We start from the raw sequence: 21,775 nt of genomic DNA, 5'->3' as shown, positions 1-21,775 counted from the left end.
CCTGACCCCTCACAAACCCTTTCACTCCCTAATTCAATCAATTGTAGATAAAGGTCATCCCCCAATGTGGTTTCACTCAGACTGTTTTCTTGTGCAGTTGTTGTGTTCTGTTGTCTCTCGCTTCACTAATTGATGTGTTTTAATAACAATAACAGAATAACTGCTATTACGTTGTACTTCTTGTATTTCTAGTTTTGGAGGTGGAACGTGGGACTGGGAGTATTTGGGCTTTGCATCTCCTGAGGTAAATAAATATCTAGCTAACTGTTGTAGGTCTGAATATCTAGCTAACTGTTGTCGGGTCTGAATATCTAGCTAACTGTTGTAGGTCTGAATATCTAGCTAACTGTTGTCGGTCTGAATATCTAGCTAACTGTTGTCGGTCTGAATATCTAGCTAACTGTTGTCGGTCTGAATATCTAGCTAACTGTTATAGGTCTGAATATCTAGCTAACTGTTATAGGTCTGAATATCTAGCTAACTGTTGTCGGTCTGAATATCTAGCTAACTGTTTTAGGTCTGAATATCTAGCTAACTGTTTTAGGTCTGAATATCTAGCTAACTGTTATAGGTCTGAATATCTAGCTAACTGTTATAGGTCTGAATATCTAGCTAACTGTTGTCGGTCTGAATATCTAGCTAACTGTTGTCGGTCTGAATATCTAGCTAACTGTTGTCGGTCTGAATATCTAGCTAACTGTTGTAGGTCTGAATATCTAGCTAACTGTTGTCGGTCTGAATATCTAGCTAACTGTTGTCGGTCTGAATATCTAGCTAACTGTTATAGGTCTGAATATCTAGCTAACTGTTGTAGGTCTGAATATCTAGCTAACTGTTATAGGTCTGAATATCTAGCTAACTGTTGTAGGTCTGAATATCTAGCTAACTGTTGTAGGTCTGAATATCTAGCTAACTGTTGTAGGTCTGAATATCTAGCTAACTGTTGTCGGTCTGAATATCTAGTTCTGAATATCTAGCTAACTGTTGTAGGTCTGAATATCTAGCTAACTGTTGTAGGTCTGAATATCTAGTTCTGAATATCTAGCTAACTGTTGTAGGTCTAAATATCTAGCTAACTGTTGTAGGTCTGAATATCTAGGTCTGAATATCTAGCTAACTGTTGTAGGTCTGAATATCTAGCTAACTGTTGTAGGTCTGAATATCTAGCTAACTGTTGTCGGTCTGAATATCTAGCTAACTGTTATAGGTCTGAATATCTAGCTAACTGTTGTCGGTCTGAATATCTAGCTAACTGTTATAGGTCTGAATATCTAGCTAACTGTAGGTCTGAATATCTAGCTAACTGTTGTCGGTCTGAATATCTAGCTAACTGTTGTCGGTCTGAATATCTAGCTAACTGTTGTCGGTCTGAATATCTAGCTAACTGTTGTCGGTCTGAATATCTAGCTAACTGTTGTCGGTCTGAATATCTAGCTAACTGTTGTAGTTCTGAATATCTAGTTCTGAATATCTAGCTAACTGTTGTAGGTCTGAATATGTAGCTAACTGTTGTCGGTCTGAATATCTAGCTAACTGTTATAGGTCTGAATATCTAGCTAACTGTTGTAGGTCTGAATATCTAGCTAACTGTTGTCGGTCTGAATATCTAGCTAACTGTTATAGGTCTGAATATCTAGTTCTGAATATCTAGCTAACTGTTGTAGGTCTAAATATCTAGCTAACTGTTGTTGGTCTGAATATCTAGCTAACTGTTGTCGGTCTGAATATCTAGCTAACTGTTATAGGTCTGAATATCTAGTTCTGAATATCTAGCTAACTGTTGTAGGTCTAAATATCTAGCTAACTGTTGTTGGTCTGAATATCTAGCTAACTGTTTTAGGTCTGAATATCTAGCTAACTGTTGTAGTTCTGAATATCTAGCTAACTGTTGTTGGTCTGAATATCTAGCTAACTGTTTTAGGTCTGAATATCTAGCTAACTGTTGTCGGTCTGAATATCTAGCTAACTGTTGTCGGTCTGAATATCTAGCTAACTGTTGTCGGTCTGAATATCTAGCTAACTGTTGTCGGTCTGAATATCTAGCTAACTGTTGTCGGTCTGAATATCTAGCTAACTGTTGTCGGTCTGAATATCTAGCTAACTGTTGTAGGTCTGAATATCTAGCTAACTGTTGTCGGTCTGAATATCTAGCTAACTGTTATAGGTCTGAATATCTAGCTAACTGTTGTAGGTCTGAATATCTAGCTAACTGTTATAGGTCTGAATATCTAGCTAACTGTTATAGGTCTGAATATCTAGCTAACTGTTGTAGGTCTGAATATCTAGCTAACTGTTGTAGGTCTGAATATCTAGCTAACTGTTGTAGGTCTGAATATCTAGCTAACTGTTGTCGGTCTGAATATCTAGTTCTGAATATCTAGCTAACTGTTGTAGGTCTGAATATCTAGCTAACTGTTGTAGGTCTGAATATCTAGTTCTGAATATCTAGCTAACTGTTGTAGGTCTAAATATCTAGCTAACTGTTGTAGGTCTGAATATCTAGCTAACTGTTGTAGGTCTGAATATCTAGCTAACTGTTGTAGGTCTGAATATCTAGCTAACTGTTGTAGGTCTGAATATCTAGCTAACTGTTGTAGGTCTGAATATCTAGCTAACTGTTGTCGGTCTGAATATCTAGCTAACTGTTATAGGTCTGAATATCTAGCTAACTGTTGTCGGTCTGAATATCTAGCTAACTGTTATAGGTCTGAATATCTAGCTAACTGTTATAGGTCTGAATATCTAGCTAACTGTTGTCGGTCTGAATATCTAGCTAACTGTTGTCGGTCTGAATATCTAGCTAACTGTTGTCGGTCTGAATATCTAGCTAACTGTTGTCGGTCTGAATATCTAGCTAACTGTTGTCGGTCTGAATATCTAGCTAACTGTTGTAGTTCTGAATATCTAGCTAACTGTTGTAGGTCTGAATATGTAGCTAACTGTTGTCGGTCTGAATATCTAGCTAACTGTTATAGGTCTGAATATCTAGCTAACTGTTGTAGGTCTGAATATCTAGCTAACTGTTGTCGGTCTGAATATCTAGCTAACTGTTGTAGGTCTGAATATCTAGTTCTGAATATCTAGCTAACTGTTGTAGGTCTAAATATCTAGCTAACTGTTGTAGGTCTGAATATCTAGCTAACTGTTGTCGGTCTGAATATCTAGCTAACTGTTATAGGTCTGAATATCTAGTTCTGAATATCTAGCTAACTGTTGTAGGTCTAAATATCTAGCTAACTGTTGTTGTTCTGAATATCTAGCTAACTGTTGTCGGTCTGAATATCTAGCTAACTGTTATAGGTCTGAATATCTAGTTCTGAATATCTAGCTAACTGTTGTAGGTCTAAATATCTAGCTAACTGTTGTTGGTCTGAATATCTAGCTAACTGTTGTAGGTCTGAATATCTAGCTAACTGTTGTCGGTCTGAATATCTAGCTAACTGTTTTAGGTCTGAATATCTAGCTAACTGTTGTAGGTCTGAATATCTAGCTAACTGTTGTTGGTCTGAATATCTAGCTAACTGTTTTAGGTCTGAATATCTAGCTAACTGTTGTCGGTCTGAATATCTAGCTAACTGTTGTCGGTCTGAATATCTAGCTAACTGTTGTCGGTCTGAATATCTAGCTAACTGTTGTCGGTCTGAATATCTAGCTAACTGTTGTCGGTCTGAATATCTAGCTAACTGTTGTAGGTCTGAATATCTAGCTAACTGTTGTCGGTCTGAATATCTAGCTAACTGTTTTAGGTCTGAATATCTAGCTAACTGTTGTAGGTCTGAATATCTAGCTAACTGTTGTTGGTCTGAATATCTAGCTAACTGTTTTAGGTCTGAATATCTAGCTAACTGTTGTCGGTCTGAATATCTAGCTAACTGTTGTCGGTCTGAATATCTAGCTAACTGTTGTCGGTCTGAATATCTAGCTAACTGTTGTCGGTCTGAATATCTAGCTAACTGTTGTCGGTCTGAATATCTAGTTCTGAATATCTAGCTAACTGTTGTAGGTCTAAATATCTAGCTAACTGTTGTAGGTCTGAATATCTAGTTCTGAATATCTAGCTAACTGTTGTAGGTCTAAATATCTAGCTAACTGTTGTAGGTCTAAATATCTAGCTAACTGTTGTAGGTCTGAATATCTAGGTCTGAATATCTAGCTAACTGTTGTAGGTCTGAATATCTAGCTAACTGTTGTTGGTCTGAATATCTAGCTAACTGTTTTAGGTCTGAATATCTAGCTAACTGTTGTCGGTCTGAATATCTAGCTAACTGTTGTCGGTCTGAATATCTAGCTAACTGTTGTCGGTCTGAATATCTAGCTAACTGTTGTCGGTCTGAATATCTAGCTAACTGTTGTCGGTCTGAATATCTAGCTAACTGTTGTAGGTCTGAATATCTAGCTAACTGTTGTCGGTCTGAATATCTAGCTAACTGTTTTAGGTCTGAATATCTAGCTAACTGTTGTAGGTCTGAATATCTAGCTAACTGTTGTTGGTCTGAATATCTAGCTAACTGTTTTAGGTCTGAATATCTAGCTAACTGTTGTCGGTCTGAATATCTAGCTAACTGTTGTCGGTCTGAATATCTAGCTAACTGTTGTCGGTCTGAATATCTAGCTAACTGTTGTCGGTCTGAATATCTAGCTAACTGTTGTCGGTCTGAATATCTAGTTCTGAATATCTAGCTAACTGTTGTAGGTCTAAATATCTAGCTAACTGTTGTAGGTCTGAATATCTAGTTCTGAATATCTAGCTAACTGTTGTAGGTCTAAATATCTAGCTAACTGTTGTAGGTCTAAATATCTAGCTAACTGTTGTAGGTCTGAATATCTAGCTAACTGTTGTAGGTCTGAATATCTAGCTAACTGTTGTCGGTCTGAATATCTAGCTAACTGTTATAGGTCTGAATATCTAGCTAACTGTTGTCGGTCTGAATATCTAGCTAACTGTTATAGGTCTGAATATCTAGCTAACTGTTATAGGTCTGAATATCTAGCTAACTGTTGTCGGTCTGAATATCTAGCTAACTGTTGTCGGTCTGAATATCTAGCTAACTGTTGTCGGTCTGAATATCTAGCTAACTGTTGTCGGTCTGAATATCTAGCTAACTGTTGTCGGTCTGAATATCTAGCTAACTGTTGTAGTTCTGAATATCTAGTTCTGAATATCTAGCTAACTGTTGTAGGTCTGATTATGTAGCTAACTGTTGTCGGTCTGAATATCTAGCTAACTGTTATAGGTCTGAATATCTAGCTAACTGTTGTAGGTCTGAATATCTAGCTAACTGTTGTAGGTCTGAATATCTAGTTCTGAATATCTAGCTAACTGTTGTAGGTCTAAATATCTAGCTAACTGTTGTTGGTCTGAATATCTAGCTAACTGTTGTCGGTCTGAATATCTAGCTAACTGTTATAGGTCTGAATATCTAGTTCTGAATATCTAGCTAACTGTTGTAGGTCTAAATATCTAGCTAACTGTTGTTGGTCTGAATATCTAGCTAACTGTTGTAGGTCTGAATATCTAGCTAACTGTTGTCGGTCTGAATATCTAGCTAACTGTTTTAGGTCTGAATATCTAGCTAACTGTTGTAGGTCTGAATATCTAGCTAACTGTTGTTGGTCTGAATATCTAGCTAACTGTTTTAGGTCTGAATATCTAGCTAACTGTTGTCGGTCTGAATATCTAGCTAACTGTTGTCGGTCTGAATATCTAGCTAACTGTTGTCGGTCTGAATATCTAGCTAACTGTTGTCGGTCTGAATATCTAGCTAACTGTTGTCGGTCTGAATATCTAGCTAACTGTTGTAGGTCTGAATATCTAGCTAACTGTTGTAGGTCTGAATATCTAGCTAACTGTTGTAGGTCTGAATATCTAGCTAACTGTTGTCGGTCTGAATATCTAGCTAACTGTTGTCGGTCTGAATATCTAGCTAAATGTCAACAACCTCTGTTAATGTCCATTGATCAGTATGTGAGGGTTAATTCCTGTCACTATCATGTGACTATTTGCCTAGTTAAATGAACATTATTATTATTATTATATATATTTTTTAATCATGTGACTATTAGGATGTTGATAGAGCTACTTAATACATCATGTGGCTATTAGGAAGTGAATAGAGCTACCTAATAGATCATGTGGCTATTAGGAAGTGAATAGAGCTACTTAATACATCATGTGGCTATTAGGAAGTGAATAGAGCTACTTAATACATCATGTGGCTATTAGGAAGTGAATAGAGCTACCTAATACATCATGTGGCTATTAGGAAGTGAATAGAGCTACCTAATACATCATGTGGCTATTAGGAAGTGAATAGAGCTACCTAATACATCATGTGGCTATTAGGAAGTGAATAGAGCTACCTAATACATCATGTGGCTATTAGGAAGTTAATAGAGCTACCTAATACATCATGTGGCTATTAGGAAGTGAATAGAGCTACCTAATACATCATGTGGCTATTAGGAAGTGAATAGAGCTACCTAATACATCATGTGGCTATTAGGAAGTTAATAGAGCTACCTAATACATCATGTGGCTATTAGGAAGTGAATAGAGCTACCTAATACATCATGTGGCTATTAGGAAGTGAATAGAGCTACTTAATACATCATGTGGCTATTAGGAGGTTAATAGAGCTACCTAATACATCATGTGGCTATTAGGAAGTGAATAGAGCTACTTAATACATCATGTGGCTATTAGGAAGTGAATAGAGCTACCTAATACATCATGTGGCTATTAGGAAGTGAATAGAGCTACTTAATACATCATGTGGCTATTAGGAAGTGAATAGAGCTACCTAATACATCATGTGACTATTAGGAAGTTAATAGAGCTACCTAATACATCATGTGGCTATTAGGAAGTGAATAGAGCTACTTAATACATCATGTGGCTATTAGGAAGTTAATAGAGCTACCTAATACATCATGTGGCTATTAGGAAGTTAATAGAGCTACTTAATACATCATGTGGCTATTAGGAAGTGAATAGAGCTACCTAATACATCATGTGGCTATTAGGATGTTAATAGAGCTACTTAATACATCATGTGACTATTAGGAAGTTGGAGCTGCTACAGTTATAAATTGCACAATAAGTTTTTTAAAGGTATTGTTTTCTGTTTATTCAACCCGGCACCCACCCACCCTTCATCCACACAATATTTTATACCCACCCGCCCTTGGGGATATAACCGTTGGGGGGCTGCGGGTTATGAGTCAACCCTGCGCATCACTATCAGACAGTGGATGTCTAGAGAATGTAGCTCTATCTCAATGTGTCTTTCTGTGAGTCAGTGTATCCCATGCCCTCGCCTCTTTTAACTGGATTGGATGAGAATATCAGAGGTCCCTCCCTTCTGATCTTCTCATCCAATGGGTTTTGAAATAGAGGTGAGTAGAGAGAGGACGTGAGGAGTCATTTGAGATTCTCCCAATGTGTGTGTGTGTGTGTGTGTGTGTGTGTGTGTGTGTGTGTGTGTGTGTGTGTGTGTGTGTGTGTGTGTGTGTAGGTACGTTATGACGTACGACCTTTGACCTGTGATGTCACGGTGTGTCATGTGACTGACCCTACAGGAGTATGCAGAGTTCCAGTACCGGAGGAGACACAGGGATCGTCAGCAGCGGAGACAGAGAGGGGACATTCCCCATCTTGACGAGCATAGCGACAGCACTTTAGGTAATAATGAATCAATAACTAAAAGATACATGGATAGATACTATAGCGGTGCTTTAGGCTAGCCGTCTCGGTGCTTTAGACTAGCCGTCTCGGTGCTTTAGGCTAGCCGTCTCGGTGCTTTAGACTAGCCGTCTCGGTGCTTTAGGCTAGCCGTCTCGGTGCTTTAGACTAGCCGTCTCGGTGCTTTAGGCTAGCCGTCTCGGTGCTTTAGGCTAGCCGTCTCGGTGCTTTAGACTAGCCGCCTCGGTGCTTTAGACTAGCCGTCTCGGTGCTTTAGGCTAGCCGTCTCGGTGCTTTAGGCTAGCCGTCTCGGTGTTTTAGACTAGCCGTCTCGGTGCTTTAGACTAGCCGTCTCGGTGCTTTAGGCTAGCCGTCTCGGTGCTTTAGACTAGCCGTCTCGGTGCTTTAGGCTAGCCGTCTCGGTGCTTTAGACTAGCCGTCTCGGTGCTTTAGGCTAGCCATCTCGGTGCTTTAGGCTAGCCGTCTCGGTGTTTTAGACTAGCCGTCTCGGTGCTTTAGACTAGCCGTCTCGGTGCTTTAGACTAGCCGTCTCGGTGCTTTAGACTAGCCGTCTCGGTGCTTTAGGCTAGCCGTCTCGGTGCTTTAGGCTAGCCGTCTCGGTGCTTTAGGCTAGCCGTCTCGGTGCTTTAGGCTAGCCGTCTCGGTGCTTTAGGCTAGCCGTCTCGGTGCTTTAGGCTAGCCGTCTCGGTGCTTTAGGCTAGCCGTCTCGGTGCTTTAGGCTAGCCGTCTCGGTGCTTTAGACTAGCCGTCTCGGTGCTTTAGACTAGCCGTCTCGGTGCTTTAGGCTAGCCGTCTCGGTGCTTATAGGTATCTGTCTACCTGGTATTACTATAGGATATCCTGCTATCTGTCTACCTGGTATTACTATAGGATATCCTGCTATCTGTCTACCTGGTATTACTACAGGATATCCTGCTATCTGTCGACCTGGTATTACTATAGGATATCCTGCTATCTGTCTACCTGGTATTACTATAGGATATCCTGCTATCTGTCTCCCTGGTATTACTTCAGGATATCCTGCTATCTGTCTCCCTGGTATTACTATAGGATATCCTGCTATCTGTCTCCCTGGTATTACTACAGGATATCCTGCTATCTGTCTCCCTGGTATTACTACAGGATATCCTGCTATCTGTCTACCTGGTATTACTATAGGATATCCTGCTATCTGTCTTCCTGGTATTACTATAGGATATCCTGCTATCTGTCTCCCTGGTATTACTCTAGAATATCCTGCTATCTGTCTACCTGGTATTACTATAGGATATCCTGCTATCTGTCTACCTGGTATTACTATAGGATATCCAGCTATCTGTCTACCTGGTATTACTATAGGATATCCTGCTATCTGTCTACCTGGTATTACTATAGGATATCCTGCTATCTGTCTCCCTGGTATTACTACAGGATATCCTGCTATCTTTCTCCCTGGTATTACTATAGGATATCCAGCTATCTGTCTACCTGGTATTACTATAGGATATCCTGCTATCTGTCTACCTGGTATTACTACAGGATATCCAGCTATCTGTCTACCTGGTATTACTATAGGATATCCTGCTATCTGTCTACCTGGTATTACTATAGGATATCCTGCTATCTGTCTACCTGGTATTACTATAGGATATCCTGCTATCTGTCTACCTGGTATTACTACAGGATATCCTGCTATCTGTCTACCTGGTATTACTACAGGATATCCTGCTATCTGTATACCTGGTATTACTACAGGATATCCTGCTATCTGTATACCTGGTATTACTATAGGATATCCAGCTATCTGTCTACCTGGTATTACTATAGGATATCCTGCTATCTGTCTACCTGGTATTACTATAGGATATCCAGCTATCTGTCTACCTGGTATTACTATAGGATATCCTGCTATCTGTCTCCCTGGTATTACTATAGGATATCCTGCTATCTGTCTACCTGGTATTACTATAGGATATCCTGCTATCTGTCTACCTGGTATTACTATAGGATATCCTGCTATCTGTCTCCCTGGTATTACTGTAGGATATCCTGCTATCTGTCTCCCTGGTATTACTGTAGGATATCCTGCTATCTGTCTACCTGGTATTACTGTAGGATATCCTGCTATCTGTCTACCTGGTATTACTGTAGGATATCCTGCTATCTGTCTACCTGGTATTACTATAGGATATCCTGCTATCTGTCTCCCTGGTATTACTACAGGATATCCTGCTATCTGTCTCCCTGGTATTACTATAGGATATCCAGCTATCTGTCTACCTGGTATTACTATAGGATATCCTGCTATCTGTCTACCTGGTATTACTACAGGATATCCAGCTATCTGTCTACCTGGTATTACTATAGGATATCCTGCTATCTGTCTCCCTGGTATTACTATAGGATATCCAGCTATCTGTCTACCTGGTATTACTATAGGATATCCTGCTATCTGTCTACCTGGTATTACTACAGGATATCCAGCTATCTGTCTACCTGGTATTACTATAGGATATCCTGCTATCTGTCTCCCTGGTATTACTACAGGATATCCTGCTATCTGTCTACCTGGTATTACTATAGGATATCCAGCTATCTGTATACCTGGTATTACTATAGGATATCCTGCTATCTGTCTACCTGGTATTACTATAGGATATCCTGCTATCTGTCTACCTGGTATTACTATAGGATATCCTGCTATCTGTCTCCCTGGTATTACTATAGGATATCCAGCTATCTGTCTACCTGGTATTACTACAGGATATCCTGCTATCTGTCTACCTGGTATTACTACAGGATATCCTGCTATCTGTCTACCTGGTATTACTATAGGATATCCTGCTATCTGTCTCCCTGGTATTACTATAGGATATCCTGCTATCTGTCTCCCTGGTATTACTATAGGATATCCTGCTATCTGTCTACCTGGTATTACTATAGGATATCCTGCTATCTGTCTCCCTGGTATTACTATAGGATATCCTGCTATCTGTCTACCTGGTATTACTATAGGATATCCTGCTATCTGGCTCCCTGGTATTACTACAGGATATCCTGCTATCTGTCTACCTGGTATTACTATAGGATATCCAGCTATCTGTCTACCTGGTATTACTATAGGATATCCTGCTATCTGTCTACCTGGTATTACTACAGGATATCCAGCTATCTGTCTACCTGGTATTACTATAGGATATCCTGCTATCTGTCTACCTGGTATTACTATAGGATATCCTGCTATCTGTCTACCTGGTATTACTATAGGATATCCTGCTATCTGTCTACCTGGTATTACTATAGGATATCCTGCTATCTGTCTACCTGGTATTACTATAGGATATCCTGCTATCTGTCTACCTGGTATTACTATAGGATATCCTGCTATCTGTCTCCCTGGTATTACTACAGGATATCCTGCTATCTGTCTACCTGGTATTACTATAGGATATCCTGCTATCTGTCTACCTGGTATTACTATAGGATATCCAGCTATCTGTCTACCTGGTATTACTACAGGATATCCTGCTATCTGTCTCCCTGGTATTACTATAGGATATCCAGCTATCTGTCTACCTGGTATTACTATAGGATATCCAGCTATCTGTCTACCTGGTATTACTATAGGATATCCTGCTATCTGTCTCCCTGGTATTACTATAGGATATCCTGCTATCTGTCTCCCTGGTATTACTATAGGATATCCAGCTATCTGTCTCCCTGGTATTACTATAGGATATCCAGCTATCTGTCTACCTGGTATTACTATAGGATATCCTGCTATCTGTCTACCTGGTATTACTGTAGGATATCCTGCTATCTGTCTACCTGGTATTACTATAGGATATCCTGCTATCTGTCGACCTGGTATTACTATAGGATATCCTGCTATCTGTCTCCCTGGTATTACTATAGGATATCCAGCTATCTGTCTACCTGGTATTTCTTCAGGATATCCTGCTATCTGTCTTCCTGGTATTTCTTCAGGATATCCTGCTATCTGTCTTCCTGGTATTTCTTCAGGATATCCTGCTATCTGTCTTCCTGGTATTTCTTCAGGATATCCTGCTATCTGTCTTCCTGGTATTTCTTCAGGATATCCTGCTATCTGTCTTCCTGGTATTTCTTCAGGATATCCTGCTATCTGTCTACCTGGTATTACTATAGGATATCCTGCTATCTGTCTACCTGGTATTACTACAGGATATCCTGCTATCTGTCTATCTGGCTTCGATCCTGGTTAAACAGTAACAAAAGGAATCATCTCTAGCTTCTCCTTTCGCTGGGAAGACCTTGAATAGTTTGAGCTGTGTGATTGTCAGTGTGATTGTTCTGTAACGTTGACTGACTGACTAACTGGGGAGGGGGGTTCTTTTATTCATAAAACAGACACACAGGAAATGGGAGGTGGGCGAAGACATGGTCCCCCCATGGTGAGTTCAGTGTGGTTTTCATGTCGTCTGTCTATTCGTCTTTACCTCCTTATTATATATATAAGCCAGATAGTTTATTCGACAGAGACAAAATGTTTTGTGCCAATGTGAAGTTCAGACTTGGCGGTATGAAATGGTTTTATTTCTTACTTTTGATAACATTTTTCTTTACCGTCTGTCTTCACAGAAATGTATCTTGCATCGTAACATCACCTCACAAGACATATTAAACAGCACCAATAGTCTTAAACAGATGACATATGTTGTATTCTACAAGGCCTTCGTCCCTTTCCACATGACGTACTTTCTCCCATTCGTTCTGTTTATGTGTTTTAACAGAGCTCATTGGATGAGGACGATCCCAACATCCTATTGGCTATCCAGCTGTCACTCCAAGAGTCTGGGTTGTTGGCGATGGCCGGGGACACTCCAGAGTTCTTGTCCAATGAGGCGTCCCTGGGGGCCATCGGCACCTCCCTCCCGTCCAGACTGGACGCGGAGTCCCAGGGGGTGGAGGTGGGGCCCCGGGGAGCCATCAGCAGCTCAGAGCTCCTAGAGCTGGAGGATCGTGTCACGAGACTAGGCAACGTGGGGACCATCAGCAACCAGCGCCTCTATGAAGGGCTTCCAGGGGTCTATGCATTACACCACCACCCGTCCCAGCAGCACTACAGCAACCACCATCTCAACCCGTTCAGGGAGCCTTCTTCACCTGAGGCTCTGTTCTTGTCCTCCAGTGGTACTACGGACTCCACCACCACCTCAACAGGACTCCAGGACCCCTCACACCCAAACACTAACCTGCTGGGCAACATCATGGCCTGGTTCCATGATATGAATCCTCAGAGCATCACCCTCATCCCCTCCACCTCCTCAGACACAGACTTAGACTTCAACACGGCAGCACAGACCACGGCCAACACAGCCTCCGAGGTGAAGGAGGACCAGGTCCCAGCTGACCTCCACCAGCCCCGTGCCAAGCCCCAGAAAGGTGAGGGCGAGCTGGGGGAAGATGGGGACTGTTTCCCCTTCCTTTCCCAGGGCCTGGAGGAGAAGGAAAGACCCACCCATCTAGACCTGACGGTGGGGTCAGAGGTCATGGCCTCGTCCTACATGGTGACTACCGGGACAGGGGACCGGGCCGGGGAGAGGCTCGCTGGGGGAAACGTCGTTCACGTAGACACGCCCATGTGTGACTCTGTGACCTCTGATCTTTTGCCTAGCACCAGCTCCTCAGAATGGGAGGAGCAGATACACCTGGTCTGATTGGTGGGGAAAAAATCTTAAGTGGGACGGAGGAGATACACCTGGTCTGATTTGTGATTGGAGGAAAATTCCCAAGTTGGTGGAGCAAATCCACCTGTTATGACTCTGATTGGAGGAAATATATGAGATGGGAGGAGCAAACTCTCCTGGTCTGATGGAAGACAGACGCCTTCAGAGGGGTCAGACCACTGACATGCAGAGAGAGAGAGAGGACCGATCCTGACTGAGAGGGGACATTACCCAGCAGCCAGTGATGGGTGTTGGGGGAATTTAATCCTGACTTGATTGTAGTGCTAGGAGGAGATATATTATGATGGAGTGTATTTTCTCTTTCCAGTGTTTACAAGGACACATCTAACACTTGATAGCTGGTCTATACTGGCACGAGATGCCCTCCCGGGTGAACGATGGACGGAGGACTGGACGGATTCCTAAGAAGCGGGATGGAAGGTGTTTGACTGGGTGTTTATTGGTATTATATTACCCACAATGGATATTTTTCTTGATAAAATGATGAACAAGTTGCTTCTCTCAGATGATCTGTTTTAGATTACAACATGAGGTGATTATAGTGCATTATTATAGTGAATACATTTTGCAGGAGTTTTTTGATCTAGTATTTTGTTTTGATATCGATGATAATATTCTTAAATGTTTTTCGCTGAAGTGTACTGTATTGTGTTTGGGCTTGGTTCTGAGGGAGGCTGTAATCAGCTGTACAGGAGAGTTCTGAGGGAGGCTGTAATCCACTGTACAGGAGAGTTCTGAGGGAGGCTGTAATCCACTGTACAGGAGAGTTCTGAGGGAGGCTGTAATCAGCTGTACAGGAGAGTTCTGAGGGAGGCTGTAATCAGCTGTACAGGAGAGTTCTGAGGGAGGCTGTAATCCACTGTACAGGAGAGTTCTGAGGGAGGCTGTAATCAGCTGTACAGGAGAGTTCTGAGGGAGGCTGTAATCAGCTGTACAGGAGAGTTCTGAGGGAGGCTGTAATCAGCTGTACAGGAGAGTTCTGAGGGAGGCTGTAATCAGCTGTACAGGAGAGTTCTGAGGGAGGTTGTAATCAGCTGTACAGGAGAGTTCTGAGGGAGGCTGTAATCAACTGTACAGGAGAGTTCTGAGGGAGGCTGTAATCAGCTGTACAGGAGAGTTCTGAGGGAGGCTGTAATCAGCTGTACAGGAGAGTTCTGAGGGAGGCTGTAATCAGCTGTACAGGAGAGTTCTGAGGGAGGCTGTAATCAGCTGTACAGGAGAGTTCTGAGGGAGGCTGTAATCAGCTGTACAGGAGAGTTCTGAGGGAGGTTGTAATCAGCTGTACAGGAGAGTTCTGAGGGAGGCTGTAATCAACTGTACAGGAGAGTTCTGAGGGAGGCTGTAATCAGCTGTACAGGAGAGTTCTGAGGGAGGCTGTAATCAACTGTACAGGAGAGTTCTGAGGGAGGCTGTAATCAGCTGTACAGGAGAGTTCTGAGGGAGGCTGTACAGGAGAGTTCTGAGGGAGGCTGTAGTCAGCTGTACAGGAGAGTTCTGAGGGAGGCTGTAATCAGCTGTACAGGAGAGTTCTGAGGGAGGCTGTAATCAACTGTACAGGAGAGTTCTGAGGGAGGCTGTAATCAGCTGTACAGGAGAGTTCTGAGGGAGGCTGTAATCAGCTGTACAGGAGAGTTCTGAGGGAGGCTGTAATCAGCTGTACAGGAGAGTTCTGAGGGAGGCTGTAATCAGCTGTACAGGAGAGTTCTGAGGGAGGCTGTAATCAGCTGTACAGGAGAGTTCTGAGGGAGGCTGTAATCAGCTGTACAGGAGAGTTCTGAGGGAGGCTGTAATCCACTGTACAGGAGAGTTCTGAGGGAGGCTGTAATCCACTGTACAGGAGAGTTCTGAGGGAGGCTGTAATCAGCTGTACAGGAGAGTTCTGAGGGAGGCTGTAATCAGCTGTACAGGAGAGTTCTGAGGGAGGCTGTAATCAGCTGTACAGGAGAGTTCTGAGGGAGGCTGTAATCAGCTGTACAGGAGAGTTCTGAGGGAGGCTGTAATCAGCTGTACAGGAGAGTTCTGAGGGAGGTTGTAATCAGCTGTACAGGAGAGTTCTGAGGGAGGCTGTAATCAGCTGTACAGGAGAGTTCTGAGGGAGGCTGTAATCAGCTGTACAGGAGAGTTCTGAGGGAGGCTGTAATCAGCTGTACAGGAGAGCAATGCTGTGCTGCCTGCTTCTAGTAGTATTATTATCCCAATATAACAGTGTACAGTCTGACTGAGCAGAAAAACTGCTCTCAGTCCCGTCCAGATCTGCCTAATGTGTCTCAGTCCCGTCCAGATCTGCCTAATGTGTCGGTAAGTTAAGTGTCAAACACTGGCTAACAAAAGCACAGTTTGTAATCACCAAGTGGACTCCAAAAACGAATTGTGCCTGCATTAGATCTATTCCATGTTGTTGAACTGAACCCATTAGAACACTGTCTTCATGAAGATGGACAAGGCCAGAACCCATTAGAACACTGTCTTCATGAAGATGGACAGGGCTAGAACCCATTAGAAGACTGTCTTCATGAAGATGGACAAGGCTAGAACCCATTAGAAGACTGTCTTCATGAAGATGGACAAGGCCAGAACCCATTAGAAGACTGTCTTCATGAAGATGGACAAGGCCAGAACCCATTAGAAGACTGTCTTCATGAAGATGGACAAGGCTAGAACCCATTAGAAGACTGTCTTCATGAAGATGGACAAGGCTAGAACCCATTAGAAGACTGTCTTCATGAAGATGGACAAGGCTAGAACCCATTAGAAGACTGTCTTCATGAAGATGGACAAGGCTAGAACCCATTAGAACACTGTCTTCATGAAGATGGACAAGGCTAGAACCCATTAGAAGACTGTCTTCATGAAGATGGACAAGGCTAGAACCCATTAGAAGACTGTCTTCATGAAGATGGACAAGGCTAGAACCCATTAGAAGACTGTCTTCATGAAGATGGACAAGGCTAGAACCCATTAGAACACTGTCTTCATGAAGATGGACAAGGCTAGAACCCATTAGAACACTGTCTTCATGAAGATGGACAAGGCTAGAACCCATTAGAAGACTGTCTTCATGAAGATGGACAAGGCTAGAACCCATTAGAAGACTGTCTTCATGAAGATGGACAAGGCTAGTAGCCCTGAAGGGACAATAGAGGAACAATCTGCTGTTGCTGTTCACTCCAATAGGAAAATAACAGGAGTTAAGAGGAGAATTGTAATCAGATACGTTGTTAATGTTTATACCTAATAATGATGTCACTGGTTCATTCTGAACTATTTTAGGGCAGCTTTCGGAGATTCTGCTTTAATCTCAATGGAGATTCTCCATTCACCCTGCTTCCTAGTCCAGAACTAGGTTTAGGCCTAATGTCCAGGACTAGGTTTAGGCCTAATGTCCAGGACTAGGTTTAGGCCTAATGTCCAGGACTAGGTTTAGGCCTAATGTCCAGGACTAGGTTTAGGCCTAATGTCCAGGACTAGGTTTAGGCCTAATGTCCAGGACTAGGTTTAGGCCTAATGTCTAGAACTAGGTTTAGGCCTAATGTCCAGAACTAGGTTTAGGCCTAATGTCCAGAACTAGGTTTAGGCCTAATGTCCAGAACTAGGTTTAGGCCTAATGTCCAGAACTAGGTTTAGGCCTAATATCCAGAGCTAGGTTTAGGCCTAATGAGGAAACCCGGCCCATTATAAAGCTATATATAAACCTATTATGAAAGTTTAAGCCTTGACGGGACTCAGCAACTACAGTAGAGGGGTTCAGCAGGTCGTAATAACGGTTCTCTACGCAATTCATTACAGTGCCTTTATGTCAATCTTTTAAAATGTATTGCCACATTTTCCTGAGGTCTTACAGTAAGTAATGGTGTGTAGCTACACTATATGTACAAAAGTATGTGGACACCCCTTCAAATTAGTGGATTAGTGTATAAAATCGAGCACAAAGCAAATGCAATCGCCATAGACAAACATTGGCAGTAGAATGGCCTTAGTGAAGAGCTCATTGACTTTCAACGTGGCACCGTCCTAGGATGTCACCTTTCCAACAAGTCAGTTGGTCAAATTTCTGCCCTGTTAACGCTGCCCTGGTCAACTGTAAGTGCTTTTATTGTGAAGTGGAAACGTCTAGGAGCAACAGCGGATCAGCCGTGAAGTGGTGGGCCACACAAGCTCCCAGAACGGGACCACCGAGTGCTGAAGCACGTAAAGATCCTCTGTCATCGGTTGCAACACTCACTACCGAGTTCCAAACTGCCTCTGGAAGCAACGTCAGCACAAGAACTGTTCATTGGGAGCTTCATGAAATAGGTTTCCGTGGCCGAGCAGCCGCACACAAGCCTAAGATCACCACGCGCAATGCCAAGCGTCGGCTGCAGCGGTGTAAAGATCACCACCATTGGATTCTGGAGCAGTGGAAACACATTCTCTGGAGTGATGAAGTACACTTCACCATCTGGCAGTCAGGCGGAGGAATCTGGGTTTGGCGGATGCCAGGAGAACGCTACCTGCCTGAATGCGTAGTGCCAACTGTAAAGTTTGGTGGAGGAGGAATAATGGCCTGGGACTGTTTTCATGGTTCGGGCTAGGCCCCTTAGTTCCAGTGAAGGGAAATCTTAACGCTACAGCATACAATGACATTCTAGACGATTCTGTGCTTCCAACTTGTGGCAACAGTTCCCCGTTCACAAAGCGAGGTCCGTACAGAAATGGTTTGTTGAGATCAGTGTGGAAGAACTTGACTGGCCTGCACAGAGCCCTGACCTCAACCCCATCGAACACCTTTGGGATGAATTGGAACGCCGACTGCGAGCCAGGCCTAATCACCCGACTTCACTAATGCTCTTGTGGCTGAATGGAAGCAAGTCCCTGCAGCAATGTTCCAACATCTAGTGGAAAGCCTTCCCAGAAGAGTGGAGGCTGTTATATCAGCAAAGGGGTGGACCAACTCCATATTTAATACCCATGTTTTTTTGGAATGAGATGTTGGACAGGCAGGTGTCCACATACTTTTGGCCATGTAGTGTACAAACTACAAACACACGTTATAGAAATTCCACTCACAACACTAACACGTGTCCAAACGTGATACTTTTTTAAAATACATTTTTTAAATAATTGTAGCCTCTCTTTAGTGTGGTAACAGATTGTTTCCAGAGTGTTTTATATAATGTTTGATGAATTATAACTCTGATTTTGACCTGATGATATTGAACACTGTTTTACTGGTTTGTTAGTTATTTTGCTGTGGATGGGCTACGGGAGGGTGTTCTTGGATGGACAGACATATCTGTGGGTCGATAACTGATCTACAAGTTGTTGACTTTGGGAAGGTATTTTGTAAAGTGTATCCTGGATCAGAAAACACAATGCAGGACTATATATTGGAAAAACATACTTATTTATTTTGATTGAAAATGGATATCAAGATATACTGAATAACTAATTTTGAGAAAAAAATAAGATGTATTGATTTGTTGTCTATAAAGTATTAGTGAAATATAAATTTATATTGATATTTCAAAGTTTTACATTTTGGAATTGATCTTTAGCCAAACTAATGTGATTTGTATTGGAAGTAATTGATCTTTAGCCAAACTAGTGTGATGTGTATTGGAAGTAATTGTGAAAGTGACTATTGAAACAACCGCTGAAGAAACTTATTGCATTGAAATGTGTCTTGCAAACGTCAATCTATGAGTGCCGTACACGGAGCTGGTGAACACGTGGGACTTCAGTCGTGTAAACTGGTTGAGTTGTCCTTGATGTAACAGTATGCTGTGCATGAAATGAGTAAAAACAGAAAATGACATTGAATTTGGACTTTCTTGGCATTTTACTTTAAAAAATCAAAAAGGCAAAAGTTGTTGTAAGCCGTTACATTTTTATTATGAATCAACTAATCCTTGAAATACTATTTGCACTTTCATAGTCTATACTTTATACATTCCCTCTTTTAAATGAAAAACATACTGTTTTGATGTGTGGCCAATAAACATGGAGTTTTACTACTGGGGTGTAATGTATTTCTTTTCAATACAAAAACATTTCAAATCTATTTCAATCTTAACCAGTGTTTTCTATGGAGTTTTACTTCTGAGATTAATGTTATTTTTTATTATAAAACATTCAAAATAAAATGTTCACCAATGCTTTCTATTATCTACAATCATACAGTCCCGTCAAAGTATTCATACCACTTGACTTATTCTACATTTTTTTGTGTTACAGCCTGAATTCAAAATGGATTAAATGTATGTTTTTTCTCTCTCACCCATCTACACACAAACACCCCACAATGACAAAGTGAAAACATGTTTTTAGATTTTGTTTTTGCAAATGTATTGAAAATGAAATACAGAAATATCTAATTTACACAAGTATTCACACCCCTAAATCAATACATGTTAGAATTCCCTTTGCCAGCGATTACAGCTGTGAGTCTTTCTGGGTAAAAGGCGCTGCGTGGTCAATTCGACGTCACGTTAATGCGGAGCTATTTGGAGCGATAATGCTGCAATTCGTTGGTTGTAATTTTGGGTAGAGCAGACATTTCCATATATTGTTGTTAGCTGCGTGTGTGACAATACTCCACCATTCCTATTAATGATATAATTGACAAAGATTATACAATTTTTTAAATTGTATTTCCAAATGTATTTATTTTTTAAATCAATTAGTATAATTGAATTTAATCCAAATATTTGTTGTAAAATTTGTTCTGTATTTTCTGGTGGATTAAACTGAAATTGCAACCAACTTCATGAGGCTATGGAGGGATCCAAATTGTGGATTTAAAAGAAAACATGATTCATTAGCGTACAATGACACCTTTGTTTTTAAGCCTTGGATTTCTAGCCCCTTGATATTATTGTTGGATCTGATTTCGATGGCCATAATAAATAGATATGCCGATAGTGGACAACCTTGTTTTTCTTCTCCTCTTGACAGTTGAATACTTTGAGAAGTAGCGAATATTTACTATCTTACACCTAGGCTTACTATACATAACTTTAAACCATTATATAAGAGATTCTCCTAAATTGAAATATTACAGGCATTTATATATAAACTCCAGTCGTACTTTATCAAAAGCCTTTTCAAAATCAGCTATGAATACCAGGCCTGGTTTCCCAGATTGTTCAGTGTTTTATTGTTTCCAGTACTTGTCTTACATTATCTCCAATGTATCGCCCATGTAAAAAAAAAAACTGTCTGATTAAGATGAATAATATCATACAATACTTTTTAAAATGTTGCTTTTCATTTATTTAAAAACAATTAGTAAACATTTCTAAGAACACAATTCCACATTGTCATTATGGTGTATTGTGTGTAGGCCGGTGACATTTAAATGACAATTTATACATTTTAAATTCAGGCTGTAACACAACAAAATGTGGGAAAAGTCAAGGGGTGTGAATACTTTCTGAAGGTATTAAGTTGCATAACATGGAATGTCAATAATTTAGACATCAAAGAATACTCAACCAGGAAGTGCTTTCTTTGGTTGAATCTTTGATGCCGATCCACTGTTGGAGCTAGGAACACGAGCATTTCACCCCACCCGCAATAACATCTTCTAAATACGTATATATACAGTGGGGAGAACAAGTATTTGATACACTGCCGATTTTGCAGGTTTTCCTACTTACAAAGCATGTAGAGGTCTGTAATTTTTATCATAGGTACACTTCAACTGTGAGAGACGGAATCTAAAACAAAAATCCAGAAAATCACATTGTATGATTTTTAAGTAATTCATTTGCATTTTATTGCATGACATAAGTATTTGATCACCTACCAACCAGTAAGAATTCCGGCTCTCACAGACCTGTTCGTTTTTCTTTAAGAAGCCCTCCTGTTCTCCACTCATTACCTGTATTAACTGCACCTGTTTGAACTCGTTACCTGTATAAAAGACACCTGTCCACACACTCAATCAAACAGACTCCAACCTCTCCACAATGGCCAAGACCAGAGAGCTGTGTAAGGACATCAGGGATAAAATTGTAGACCTGCACAAGGCTGGGATGGGCTACAGGACAATAGGCAAGCAGCTTGGTGAGAAGGCAACAACTGTTGGCGCAATTATTAGAAAATAGAAGAAAATAGAAGAAGTTCAAGATGATGGTCAATCACCCTCGGTCTGGGGCTCCATGCAAGATCTCACCTCGTGGGGCATCAATGATCATGAGGAAGGTGAGGGATCAGCCCAGAACTACACGGCAGGACCTGGTCAATGACCTGAAGAGAGCTGGGACCACAGTCTCAAAGAAAACCATTAGTAACACACTACGCCGTCATGGATTAAAATCCTGCAGCGCACACAAGGTCCCCCTGCTCAAGCAGGCGCATGTCCAGGCCCGTCTGAAGTTTGCCA

General features: G+C 41.5%; 1 protein-coding gene across 6 annotated transcripts in view; it reads left to right on the top strand.

Annotated features, from left to right (window-relative positions):
- Positions 1-19,403, top strand: part of LOC139572858 (ankyrin repeat and IBR domain-containing protein 1-like) — a 103,363-nt gene extending 83,960 nt beyond the window's left edge. For 3 of the 6 annotated variants that reach the window (XM_071395670.1, XM_071395672.1, XM_071395671.1), the window contains exons 17-20: positions 193-244; positions 7,579-7,681; positions 12,071-12,114; positions 12,454-19,403. In XM_071395670.1, the coding sequence (XP_071251771.1) occupies positions 193-244; positions 7,579-7,681; positions 12,071-12,114; positions 12,454-13,380 (1,126 nt within the window). In that variant the 3' untranslated portion in view covers positions 13,381-19,403. The remainder of the gene's footprint in view (positions 1-192; positions 245-7,578; positions 7,682-12,070; positions 12,115-12,453) is intronic. The other 3 variants (XR_011674504.1, XR_011674505.1, XM_071395673.1) reach the window with 3 other exon arrangements.
- Positions 19,404-21,775: the final 2,372 nt, after the last annotated feature.

This window comes from Salvelinus alpinus, chromosome 4 (assembly GCF_045679555.1).
Source record: "Salvelinus alpinus chromosome 4, SLU_Salpinus.1, whole genome shotgun sequence".
NCBI lineage: Eukaryota > Metazoa > Chordata > Actinopteri > Salmoniformes > Salmonidae > Salvelinus > Salvelinus alpinus.
Note: the sequence above shows the minus strand (reverse complement) of the source record. Positions and strands in the feature narration are given on the sequence as shown.